This window comes from Hermetia illucens, chromosome 4 (assembly GCF_905115235.1).
Source record: "Hermetia illucens chromosome 4, iHerIll2.2.curated.20191125, whole genome shotgun sequence".
NCBI lineage: Eukaryota > Metazoa > Arthropoda > Insecta > Diptera > Stratiomyidae > Hermetia > Hermetia illucens.
In genome coordinates this window covers 125,931,512-125,944,391 of record NC_051852.1, presented here as the reverse complement: position 1 = coordinate 125,944,391, position 12,880 = coordinate 125,931,512, and the positions used below count along the sequence as shown (strand labels likewise).

At 44.2% G+C, this 12,880-nt stretch overlaps 1 protein-coding gene across 2 annotated transcripts in view; it reads right to left on the bottom strand.

The window, feature by feature from the left end:
- Positions 1–1,280: 1,280 nt before the first annotated feature.
- LOC119656070 (branchpoint-bridging protein) overlaps positions 1,281–12,880 on the bottom strand; it is a 189,789-nt gene continuing 178,189 nt past the window's right edge. The window contains exons 5-6 of one of the 2 annotated variants that reach the window (XM_038062349.1): positions 2,635–2,809; positions 1,281–2,558 (exon numbers count right to left, since the gene is read on the bottom strand). In XM_038062349.1, the coding sequence (XP_037918277.1) occupies positions 2,462–2,558; positions 2,635–2,809 (272 nt within the window). In that variant the 3' untranslated portion in view covers positions 1,281–2,461. The remainder of the gene's footprint in view (positions 2,559–2,634; positions 2,810–12,880) is intronic. The other variant, XM_038062350.1, reaches the window with a different exon arrangement.

Here is a 12,880-nt window from a genome sequence, read left to right as displayed (position 1 = left end):
CAGATTGAATTTTAGATATCGGTGATCTGACAGTGAGACCTCGTCTAGCACTCGCCACTGTCTAATCAACTCTAACACTTTTAAGGTACAGATTGTTAGGTCAATTACTTCGCTTCTTCTCGGTGCCATGAACGTTGGGGCGCACCCTACGTTTGCAGTCATAAGATCAGCTGAAGTGATAAAACCAAATAGCTTCTCTCCTCTTGGATTGCATTTGCTATTGGGCCAACAAATATGCTGAGCATTCGCATCGCAACCTATTAAGAGCTCGAGACCACTTGATTTTGCTTACGCCACAAGATCCCTAAGTTCTTGCGTCGGTGAAGGATACAAAGAATCATAGGGTAAATAAGCGGAGGCAACTATGATGCTTTTCCTTTCGCCGTTTATCTGGTATTGTATGATGACCGTAGCTAAGTTCTAGGAACAGTGCTGTATCAGCATAGTTGCCTCTAACCGTCTTGACATCAGGACGCGAGCCTCGGTCTTATAGATCTTTCATCGTAGAAGATCCTAGCCCCCTTTACTGATCCAATGCCACAGATTCTGTCAAATCGAACCCACAGCTCTTGCACCAGAAAGATTTAGGGGAAATTCTGCCGCTTTGTCATTCTCGCTGCCAACAGGTAGGAGGGAGTTTTGGCATGCTGCAGGTTGATTTGAACAATCTTTATGTTTTTCGAAATAAACTTAGTGTATTGTGTTATGGAAAACAGTTAGAAGCGTATGCGGCAGTCCACGTGTGACGGGGTTTCCCCCACACCGTACCGTCAGAGAATCGATCCCCTCGTGTTTAATTTCTCTGAGAAAAGCCGCACTTGGAGGCACTGCAGTTCCCATGTCCTCATCCATGACTTGATTCAATGAGTAATACGAGGAAATTGTTCGTCCTGGTCAGGGCGGCCATAGTTGGAGCTAAATGTGCCCAAGGTATTCAGATTCTGCATGCAGTTTACGGTAAGTTCTCCGTGTCGTGTAGTCCAACGCATATGATATGCCACTTTGGTTTAGTGCCCTATTAGTACCTTTCCAGTGCATGGTCGATGAGGGTCCCCGGCTCCTTCTTCGGTTCATAACCCGTCGGGTCTGGTTGCCAGCAGTCAAACAGATCCATATCGGTTAGATAAATTACTCCAAGTCCAGCTCTATGCCCTCCTTCCGTCCAAGACTTGTCCAATTATGCGACCTTAACCTCAGATTTGGGAACTCTGTCATTATAATGCCGAAGGGCAAATACAAAACATTCAAAGTAAACTTTAGCTCATTCAATGTTCATTGAATTTATATTTTAGTATTTATTTTTCTATAACGTTTTACATAGATTTTATTTATGTTAATTCAAATTATATCTTTACTTTATGTTTGCATTAATTTTTAATTTTTTTAAGAATTTTTTAAGAGGATTTCCAGGAAGGAAAGCAAAACAGCAAAAAAATCATTTTTTAATTTATGTACGTGCTTAATTCCCTCACATGCCTTATTCTTACTTCTTCTTTGTTAATTCCTTTCGTTTTTAACTTAAACCATTTTAAATAGTATTTACTTTAAATCTTAACGACATGAATATCTCTTTAACATTTTTATATTTACGTTAATTTGTTTTAATTTCATATTTAATTTTTGTTTAGTAGCATTTATGCATGTTGCGGCTTTACGTGTTTTTACAATGATTTTTTGCCGTTTTTTCTCGTAAGTTCAAATTCATTTGTTATTTATATTAAATTTTTGCATTCTTTAAACTTTCAATTCAATTAATTTTTATATCAACGTATAAGTAATTGCGCTAATAGTTAATTTACTTTCTGTTTTGAATTTGTATCTCTGAACAGTTTTAATATTTTTTAAATGTCTGCTCTAAACGTTAAAAATTTTATTTAAGGTTTCTTAAATTTAAGTTTCATTAATGTTGTTTGTTGCCATTTAAAGATTCGTTTTGTTTTTTGTTTATTTTGCTAAATATTTATTAAAAGATGGCCGAAACAGAAATAGAGGCATTTTTTATTATTTCTCAAATATTCGTTCATGTAATAAAAATTTATCAAACTAATTATAATTCCATTAATATATATATAAGTGTTTTGTTTGTTGTTTTGTTCTTGCTTGTAGCTTTGCTTAATAAAATACTTAGAATGATTTAGCTCGGAATGGTATTGAAGAAGTTTCAGGACTTGACTTTGCTTTTCCGGGGAATGAGATTTTTTCGGAGTTTTATCTAGAACGGTATCATCTCTGGAGCAAGGGTTGATTTGGCTGGTGTCATGGGCGGTTCCGGCAGATTTCGTGCCCTTCCTTAGCCCGTGCTCAACCACCACCCGATGCTATACCATCCCGTGCTAAACCAAATATATAATTTTTTCTTTCATCTTTTCTTTTTTTTCATTCAATCAATGTCACTAATTATGAATTTAAGTCTAATTTATCTCTTAATGTTGTTCTTAAATCGAAAACCGCTGACTGGATATTAAACCCCCTGCGATAGGCTCTCCTTCTGTGTTGCAATCATATTCTCGTCCATGGGCTGGGGCAGGATAAGGGGCGATGTGATCATTTGTAGTGGTCTGAAATCGAAAGCAAAATACAGAAATAGGGGATGATGAAATTGTCAACCGTGAAGTAGGAACAGCAGAAACTTACTCAGGAATTGTTGCTCCGCCCGAATTTCGAACGGCATGAATAGCTTGTGAGTTCTTAGCACGTGCTAGGAGCGTCATCACAGTTCGTTTCGTTGGATTCATACTTGAGCGTGGTACGCCAAGGAGGGGTCGTTTTCGTGCCAGACTTCCGGCTGATTGAAAATAATTGAGCGGAACTAGATTTTTGATTATTTGCCTCTAGAAAAATGTTATTACCCAACTAGCATTATGCCGAAAGCATGGTTTAATGGTACTCAAAATAGTCTATGCAAAAAAGAAAAGGAGGGTGAACAGTTTCTTCGTTAAAAAGTAATGGAGAGAATTTTACTATTCTAATATTAATTTTGGAGCAAATAAAAGAAAGTGATCAATTGATAATAAAGTACCTCTAGTAATTTGAAAGAATCGAAAATCAGTAACAGGGCAGATGAGAACTTAAACTAACCATGCTTCGTCAATGAGGATTAGTTATAAAATATAAACATTGGTTGGAATTAATGTAAACAAAACCATTGAAGGATATACGAGTATGTGTTCCCAATAAACCCCTTTGTGGGGTAGACCGCGTCACCACACACCAACCTGGCATTGCTATCGGCTCCCGAAAATTTTCTTTATTTGCTTCCACGATTTTCCGAGAAGCTTGCTCTACCCTGCTGTTCTACGCACATAGTTCTTGAGCGACCCACACCTCGGTCATCTCGGGGTTCGGTAAACGGTTCAATTGCATGGCATAACTACAACCCCTTCATAATATCTTCCTTATATGTGACCTAACCGCCGTCACTTCCTCCCTGATCAACAGATCTACGGATGTCGGTTCCGTATGCTGAAGAAGTTCTTCGTTAGTTATTCTCTTAGGTTAGAATTCCCTGGTGACAAGTAAAATTTGGGGTCATTTTCCGTTTTCTGCCCCCATATACTAGGTTGTTTAATAAGTTTTGCGGTAAGATAACAGAGGACGTTGCTATTATACCAATTTTTCTTGTTATGTTGGTACACTCTTCATATGAATGCATGCTATTTACCCCGCCATGCTATTAACATAGTATGATGGTTCCAAGCCCAGGTAAAGGAGGAGGGTTTGAGACAACGTACTCTGTACTATCCTCAGCAAAACAAAAATAAAATGCTGAAATCGGGAAAAGAGATAAATGGAGCATAGTTAGAGCTATTCCACTATGCTAAATCCTACCTGATCCCTCTTGGTGACAGGTTCCGCGACAAGCAGACCAAGAAAATGCATACAATGTCGTTGCAAACATGATCATCGGATTGAGTCACAAGCCTCGGAGAAATGCTGGGGCGTCCATCTCAGTCGACGCGGCAGGACGGGCCCTGGTCCTGTCGAGAAATGGGCAAGGGTTCTTGACGCATGGACGGCGTCAGGACGTAAGCAAGTTAGTCCGAACAAAAGAAACAAAAGAAAAACGTGTCTGCACGCTAAATGTTGGTACCCTAACTGGAAAGACCGAGGAACTCGCAAGAGCCCTTCGGAAAAGGCGCATTGATATCTGCGCTCTGCAAGAAACCCGATGGTCTGGTGGCAAAAGCTGTGACATTGGACGCAAACGCGGTAAAAATGGCTATAAACTTTTCTATTTTGGTAACCCACACACTCAATATGGTGTTCGCATTGTCATCTCAGACGGTTTCCGTGATGCCATTAAAGAAGTCGAACGATTTGATGATCGGCTGAGGAAGCTTACCATTACATCAGCTGATCGCTCTATTCACTTCTTCACCGCGTACGCACCACAAACAGATCTATCTGATGCCGAGAAAGATGCCTTCTGGCAACTTCTCGATGAAAAGACTTGTCACGTGCCTGCTGACGACTATATTATCATTGCCGGCGACCTTAACGGTCATATGGGTGAAAAGGCAGACGGTAACAGGTGCCATGGCGGAAAGGGGTTTCGAACGCGCAATGAGGGTGAGGAGCGCATAATCGATTTTGCGGACACCCATGACCATGTATTTATGAATACATGGTTCATTAAACGATTGTCTCATCTTCCCACATTTTATATTGGGAACAGTAAAACGCAAATCGACTATATTCTCATAAGACGCCGACATTTTAACACCGTCACTGATTGCAAAGCCGTTCCCTATGAGACCATCGCACCTCAACATCGGCCCTTGATTGCCGTCTTGCGAATTAAGCCACCGATAAAACAGCGTGAGGAAGGCACTGGCGCGCGGCGCATTAAATGATGGCGATTTGGTGAGAAGAAAGAAGAACCGATCTCACACTTCCGATTACCGACCATTACGACTGTGGAAGAATCCTGGAGCCAAATGAAAGACAATACACAAAGCGGCCTCTGCAACCCTCGGGGTCACCAATCCAGGTAAGCGGTACATCAACCGAGATACTTGGCTTTGGAATGATGATGTTGAAATGAAGGTCGGTGAAAAGAAACGACTTTACCACAAATTTCTCGACGATAAAACGCTTGCTAATTGGCAAATTTATAAGAATGCCAACCGGGAAGCAAAGAAAGCGGTCACTGTCACCCGAGCGAACTATTACAAAAATCTTTACGATAAACTGGACACTTGAGATGGCGAGAGAGATCTGTATCGACTTGCTAAAAGCCGTAACGAACGTACACAGGATATCGAACACTTCTGTTGCATTAATGACAAGAACGGTACTTTGCTTACCAACCGTCGAGCCGCAACGGATAGATGGCGAGAATATTTCGAGCAGACTTCAACTGAAGAATATGCTCATTCTCCACTTCCACCATCATTGCCGACATTTGGACCAGTTCCACCTGTCAGCGCAACTGGTGCTCAGAGGTGGCGGCGAGGAAGATGGGGCGGCAACCCTATCGGCCAAATCAAAACCAAGTGGTCGAGGAGAACCTCCATAGTGGTGGCACCGGGAGACGCTGTAATTACTTTGGTTTGCCGGCCGTGATTCAGTAGGCGAATGCTCCAAAGGCCTAATCAGGGCGATTAGACCCAAGTTTGCATGGGGACTCATCTGAAGTGGCAAATTGGTCACGAAACCTTACCAGGGGTATACTGGTACCATTGGAACCGGGAAAGCCCCTGGACTCACATACTTCGGGTGAATTCCTGCTGTATGTGAGGACAGCTCGGTTATTTGCGGTTGGCCCCCCTAGTGGGAGTTTCATGGCGGTTGTGGTTGTACTCAAGCCAGAAGAGACCTTCGGGCCTCGACGTGGTGTTGCGTATCAACACGGGTGCCGTACTCCATAGTTCGGTAGAGATTTAGGTAATTCTTGCAACCACCAGTATGAATGCTAAGCCATGCACTTGGTATAGACTGGTGTCGTTGTTGCTTGTCTCAGCGGGGCTCTGATTGTGGTCACAAAATCAATCCGTGTCTTAAGAGGACCGTAGGATTAAGTCTCACGACAGGTACCTACGTTAAACACCATGGACGTAGCTGTCAGCGCAACTGGTGCTCAGAGGTGGCGGTGAGGAAGACGGGGCGGCAACCCTGCCGGTCAAACCAAACCTAAGTGGCCGAGGAGAACCTCCATAGTGGTGGCACCGGGAGACACTGTATCACTTTGGGATATCGGCCGTGATGCAGTAGGCGAATGCTCCAAAGGTCTAGTCAGGGCTACGAAACCTTATCAGGGGTATACTGGCACCATGGGAACCGGGATAGCTCCTGGACTCTCATACCTCGGGTGAACTCCCGTTGTTTGTGAGTACAGCTCGGTTATTTGCGGTAGGCCCCCCTAGTTTCATGGTGATTGTGGTTATGCTCAAGCGAGAAGAGACTTTCGGGTCTCGACGTGGTGTTACGTTTCAACACGGGTTGAAATTTAGGTATGTCTTGCATCCACCAGTATGAATGCTAAGCCATGTACTTGGTATAGACTGGTACTGGTTGTTGCTTGTCTCAGCGGGGCTTTGACTGTGGTCACAAAATCAATCCGTGTCTTAAGAAGATCGTGGGATTACGTCTTCCAGACAGGTGCTCACGTGAAACCCTCAAGGACTTAACTGTCAGCGCAACTGAAGTCGAGGAGGCAATAAAACGAATGAAATCGGGGAAAGCCACATAACCTGACGACATTGCATCTGAGCTCTTGAAAGCGAAGTGCTGAGACCCAACACTGTGGCTCAGTAAATTCTTCAAACGGGATATTGAGGAAGGTAGAACGCCATCTGGCTGGCAAGAAAGTACCACTGTCCCAATATGGAAAAAGAAAAGTAGTCCAGCGGAATGTTCAAATTACCGTGGGATCCGATTACTTTCCCCTACCATGAAGATTTTTGAACGTATTCTTGACAAACGTATTCGCGAAATCGTTGAAATAACTGTGAATCAAGCCGGATTTGTCGAAAACTGCGGAACTGCTGACGCAATACACGCTGCGCGGTTACTCATAGAGAAACACCGTGAGAAGCATCGCCCTCTTTACATTGCCTTTCTGGATCTAGAGAAAGCGTTTGATCGTGTGCCACACGAACTCATCTGGTATGCTTTACGACAACACTTCGTGCCAGAAGAACTCGTGCGCTGGGTACAATTGCTCTACCACGATCCGAAAAGTAAAGTTGGAACTATGGCGGGTGTATCAAAACCACTTCGTGTCTCTGTTGGTGTTCAAGATGTACAATCTACCTTCATCAAGATCGAGTAGGTGGCGCGAGATCTCGGGCTGCATATTAATGAAGGCAAGAGGAAATACATGGTGGCAACGCTAAAACCAAAACCGAAAGAACGAACAACATCGAATCGCACTGGTCAAACGAAAACAATAAAGATAGGAGGCCGTTGAAAATGTCTCCTATCTAGGGTCGAAAATCACAACCGATAACAGCTACGACGATGAAATCGGCGCACGGTTGTTGGCTGCCAGCAGAGCCTATTTCAACTGACAATAACTATTCCGCTCGAAACGTCTCACCATAGGGTCAAAGCTCTTACTGTACAAGACTATGATCTTGCCAGTCCTTATGTATTCCTCGGAAACCTGGGTTGTTATTAAAAAAAATTGCAAACACTTGGCCGCGCTCGAGGGAAGAATCTTCTGAAGAATTTTTGGCCCCCTACATTAACATGGACGATTCCGTAGCCTACATAACGACGAAATTTATGAGAGTTACCATGACCGTCAGGCTGTGGATAAGATCCGGCTCAATAGGTTACGGTGGGCGGGTCACTTAATCCGTATGGATGATGATGATCCAGCCCGGAAAGTCTATAAGGGCAAAATCTGCCATATCGTAGAAAAAGAAGACGAGGCAAACCCTGCCTGAGATGGAGTGATGGCGTAGGTCAGGACGCCAGACAGCTTTTAGGGATGCAGAATTGGTGGACCTCGGCGCAAAACCGGGATGTCTGGAGTTCCTTATAAAGGCAGGTCTAGACCGCATACCGGTTGTTGCGCTGTTGATGATTATAATACCGTGCCGATGTCGTTATTTGCGGCAGCTTCAGTTTTTCTTTACCAGCGCAATGATGTAATTGATTCCTTTTGTCATAAAGTGCCCTTTGTTGCACTTTTCACGGTAGCGAAGCTTCTGCACATCGCCCTAACTCTCGCTCATCGCCATCAATAGTATTGTCAACTCAAGTTCACCGATTCGATTCCAGTTTTCTACACTCACTCTTCATGGACTTGATCGACAGCTTCAAGCGCATCAGAAACCGAAGGACTTTTGATCGGAACCCGGTGCATCATCAACGCTTGCACAGCAAGGAGGTTCTCGCAGTGCTGAATGACAGCTGGATTGGGGTGACAACCCGTTTTGAATTTGTACGGTCGACATTCTGTTCTCCTGTGAACAAATGCAGTAGTGACAAGCAAATGAGGGTATGCGATTATTAGATGATAATCTCTTTTGAGGAAAATTTGTTACACACATTCAACTTCTAAATCCACTGCTAATCGCAATATTGTTGTCGGTCAGTGGATACCCAACAGACTTAGACTGACACTTTACCACCGAGGCCAAAACGGTAAAAATTACAAAAGTCTATAACTTCACCGTTCACCGTTGTTGTTAAGATCATCCACAACTTGCGAAGTAACAAAATTTGAGCCCTGTGAGTTAGGGCCCCAGAATACAATCAAAGCCTTCCTTACTTGTCGTAAGAGGCGACTAAAAGATAGAAACATTTGGGGTAGCAACCTGCAAATTTTGAAACTTTATTTTTACCGAAATGTCAATAACGCCTCGAATAGGGGATGAGATTACGGCTACGAGCTAGGGGTAGTAGATAGGTCAATATATAAAGATGGCCGCCGAGTGAGTTGCATAGGCGTGATCGATGCGCTTTGTGCTATTAATCGGTGAAAGGTAAGTATATATACTCACAAAGCCGATAATTGAAGTAATTTGTATTGCTTGGTAGCCTAAGAATAATAGTTTTGCTCTACCAGTTGAGTCTGAAGCCTTTACATTATCGTTAAGCTTTCTGTAGGGTTCATTAATTACCTAATTTGTGCCAGTGCGGAGGTATTAAATCTTCCATCAGGCGCGTCCCGACGGCGGCGCCTGGCGGATGTGACATGGGCCTGCGCATGTAAGCATCTGGAGATGCATGGCGATACCTGTGCGCAGGCCAGGAAGGGATTAAAACGCCACCCGTGGATAAAAAATGTCTATGGGCAGAACACCGAGAAATAAAACCAAACATGGCGCAAAACAATACAGTGAAAAGTATGGTGCAGAGCTTCAGAAACCCAGTATCGGTGGGTTTTGGGAGTGTTAAAATGTTCTGCGAGCCATGGATATCCAAGGACCGCAGTACCTCAGTAGTAGGAACCTTGCCTACTGTGGCATCAAATGTTACAATCGCGATAGAAGGAGTAGAACTGGTGTTCTACTGCCGGACCCGTTCAGAAGAAGCTCGAATCTTCGTAGATCTATACCCTTAAATGTAAAAGTCTCCGTGAATGAAAATGCTATTCCCAACACATAGCAAAGACGCCTAACTACCTGAGCGATATAAGGTGAAGCGACCAATTAGGAACTGTCTTTATGGGTTATAAAATTTTGAAGCTATGCGTATATTAATTAGAATTTAAGGGCCATGATAACAGGCATCCGGTTGGCATACGGTAAGGTCGAGCATGAAAGAGGAGCGAAGCGCTTAGGCAAAAAAGTAAGCCAGCCAACGCAAATGACGCTCACTCAAAACTTGGGAGAGAAGAAACCCGGGAAGATACTGCGTTAATGGTTGAACAAGCCAACTGTCCAGTAAACTCCCAAGAAAAAAAAGGGCTTAATTCCAAAAAAGTGGAGCAGGTAAGGCTCGAACTACTGGCAAAACTCATGTATCCGTAATTCCGGGGAGAGGGTTCGGACCTCACAAGGAGGATCTGCAAGCCTGTAGAAAAGCGGTCCCTCGGGAAAAGAGAGGCAGGTGGAGGATACTACCGGAGGTTGTTATCATCTTCAAGCGAGGCGAAGGGTCACATGCATTCTCAGGAGAGTGAAGGCAGAGCCAGAACTTACCAATTTAGAAGACAATGTTAACCGGTATACTGGAGTCTAACGCCAGACAAATTTTTTAGTAAAATTGGAAAGTCCTAGGGAAATGAAGCCGAAATTAGGGCTAGCAGGCCAGAGATCTCTTTATAGTCTGCCAGGATATAAATGAGGTCACCACGAAGGAGATGGTTGCGGGGCCTTGGAAAAGGAGTTCAGCTTTATTGGTTTTCAAGAGTTAGTGGTAAAGACGCTAGAAAAAGCCTATAGCGGGACGCAAACCGCCTTCACCAGTCGTAAAACAGGGAGAGTAAAAATTAGCTGGGTTATTTGTCGTTCTAGGGAGCGTATATCGCTGATACATTAGCTTTGAATACATTGCCAAGGCATGTTTCAGCACCGATGAGAGATAGAAGCAATGCAAGAGATACGGAACGGAGGGCCACATCAGCAAGAACTGTGGAAGAGATCCAAATTGCCCACAAGGAAGGAGGATGTTGACAGACCTTTTCACCAACATTTTCGAGGCGTGCCTAAAAGAAGAATTTTCCCAGTTCAGTGGAAAAAACAAAAGTTGGTGTTGCTTCCCAAACCCATTATGTCCAATAATCTGGCAATGGCCTGTTGTAGCGCCAGTAAGGGCTTCGGCGTGTTCACTCTATGGTAGATGCGACAAGCGTGGTGGTGAGCCTACCCAAAGACGTACTGAATTCTATTTGGCGAGTCTAGTCGAGAATTAACTCTCAGAGAGAACTCCCTGGTGCGGGACGGATGAGGGTTCTAAAAAATACATCGTTCCTTGCTGTGGAATATCATGTAAAATGGAGTGCCAGCGCTTGCTATTCCAGAAGAGGCTTCGATTGTAGGTTTTGGTGATGGCCTGCCGGTAGTTGTGGCAGCAAAGCACTTAGAGAATGTGAAGGTCTACGCGACGGAGATGCTGAGAGCGATAAAGACCTGGTTGGAAATGGCCGGATTCACCGGATGGGAAGACGGAAGCGGTCCCTAGGAAAAAAAACTGGATATATGGTCGTCTCTAAGTCGGCTATCACTGGGTTTGATAATTGACGCTAAACTGAGCTTTAGGGAGCACTTAGGGTATTCATGCCAAAAAGAAGCTGGTGCCACTACGGCTTTTGCTAGAATGTTGCCGAATGTCGGTGAACCGAAATACTGCGGAAGATTGTTTTTCGGTTTCCATTTCACTTTGCGTCACTTGTGTGGTCGGAGGCGCGTGCAAACTCCTAGATAAGGAAGTATCAATCTGGTTTATCGGCTGATGCCAGTGAGTGTTTGAAACCCTATTAGAACCACGTCAGATGACGCAATACTCGCGGCTGCGGGTATAGTCCCAGTCGACATTCTGACGATTGGAATATGTCAACTAAACCATGCAAGACATATGGAGGGGTGCATTGTACGCCGGAATGCTGGTCAGAGTCGTATGATCTATGGAAACGCAGATGGAACGAATTTTCGAAGAACCGGTGGACGCAAAGCCTCATTCCCAATATTAGGGTGTGGCCTGGGCGAAAACACGGAGAAACCAATTACCATATTACATAGTTCCTCCCTGGACGCGGTAGTTGCTACAGGCAGTATGTACACCGCTTTGGCCTGGATGATTCGCCGAATTGTCTTCCATGCAGTGACACACAGGAGGTTGCGGAGCATGTGATGTTTCACTGACCAAGGTTCGCTATGGAGATAAGAAGTTTGAACCAAACACTGGGTAGGAACGGGAGTCCGTAAAATATAGTGGCGCAGATGCTGAGGTCGAATGAGAACTGGCTTATGGTTTCTTCCGAAATTGTCAAAAAATACAGAATGAGCTGGCGAAGAAGGAAGAAGGAGGAAAACTCAAAGGACGAGAACTGTGTGTGCCTGAAAGAAAACCCGCCCCGTGAAGTAATACCTAAAGGATAGTCCCGTGGAGCTGGGGTTAGAGTGATAGGGGGTGGTTTTAAGTGCGAGCGAATACCACCCGCGTCTATTCTAATGCCGACGTTCAGGCGGCGGAGCTAGAGCGGGCGCGTGTTTCTAAGAGTTTCTACCTTCTTGTACGGACAGAAAAAAGGACCTAATTTGCAAGTAGTCTGCAATGAATCAGATTAACTTGAATTAGCTTTATTTCCTAATCTTACTTTTAGTATTATATGCCATGGTGGCCAAGTTATCACCATCGTTGGGTGACAAGGCAGGTAGCAGCTAGTTTAGTTTTAAAGGTTTCCGCTACTGCGGTTCTGAGCTTCGCTATGCTCTGTGTATCCTTTTCAAAGGCATTTTGCTGCAGTTAGCCTATCCAGACAAGAACTTTTATGCAAACGATAACCACTAAACCACTAAACCATCTAGAAGCCCCTCTGACAATCAGGTGAGAGTTAACACTGAAGCTATCCACAACACAGCCCTCCGCGACACCTATAAGAGGGAAATGGATGCCGCAATGACCGCAGTCAACAGATGGCCTGGAGATGAAGCATCAATAAATGATCTTCACAACCACCTGAAGAACGTTATCATTGATACGGCCACAAACATACTTGGCTCCAGCCGCAAAAAGAGTCGGAACGGCTGGTTTGACGATGAATGTAAACTAGCAACGGAACGGAAGAATGCTGCATACCGAGTAATGTTGCATTCTCAAAGAACGCGGGCACGCGCAGAGACTTATCACGAACTCCGTCGAGCGGAAAAGCGACTTCACGGACGGAAAAACGAAGCCTGGGAGAACCAACAAGTCTGTGAACTAGAAAAGTACAGGGAGCAACCGCACCAGGCGCGGAAGTTTTACTAACAAGTCAGCAGAA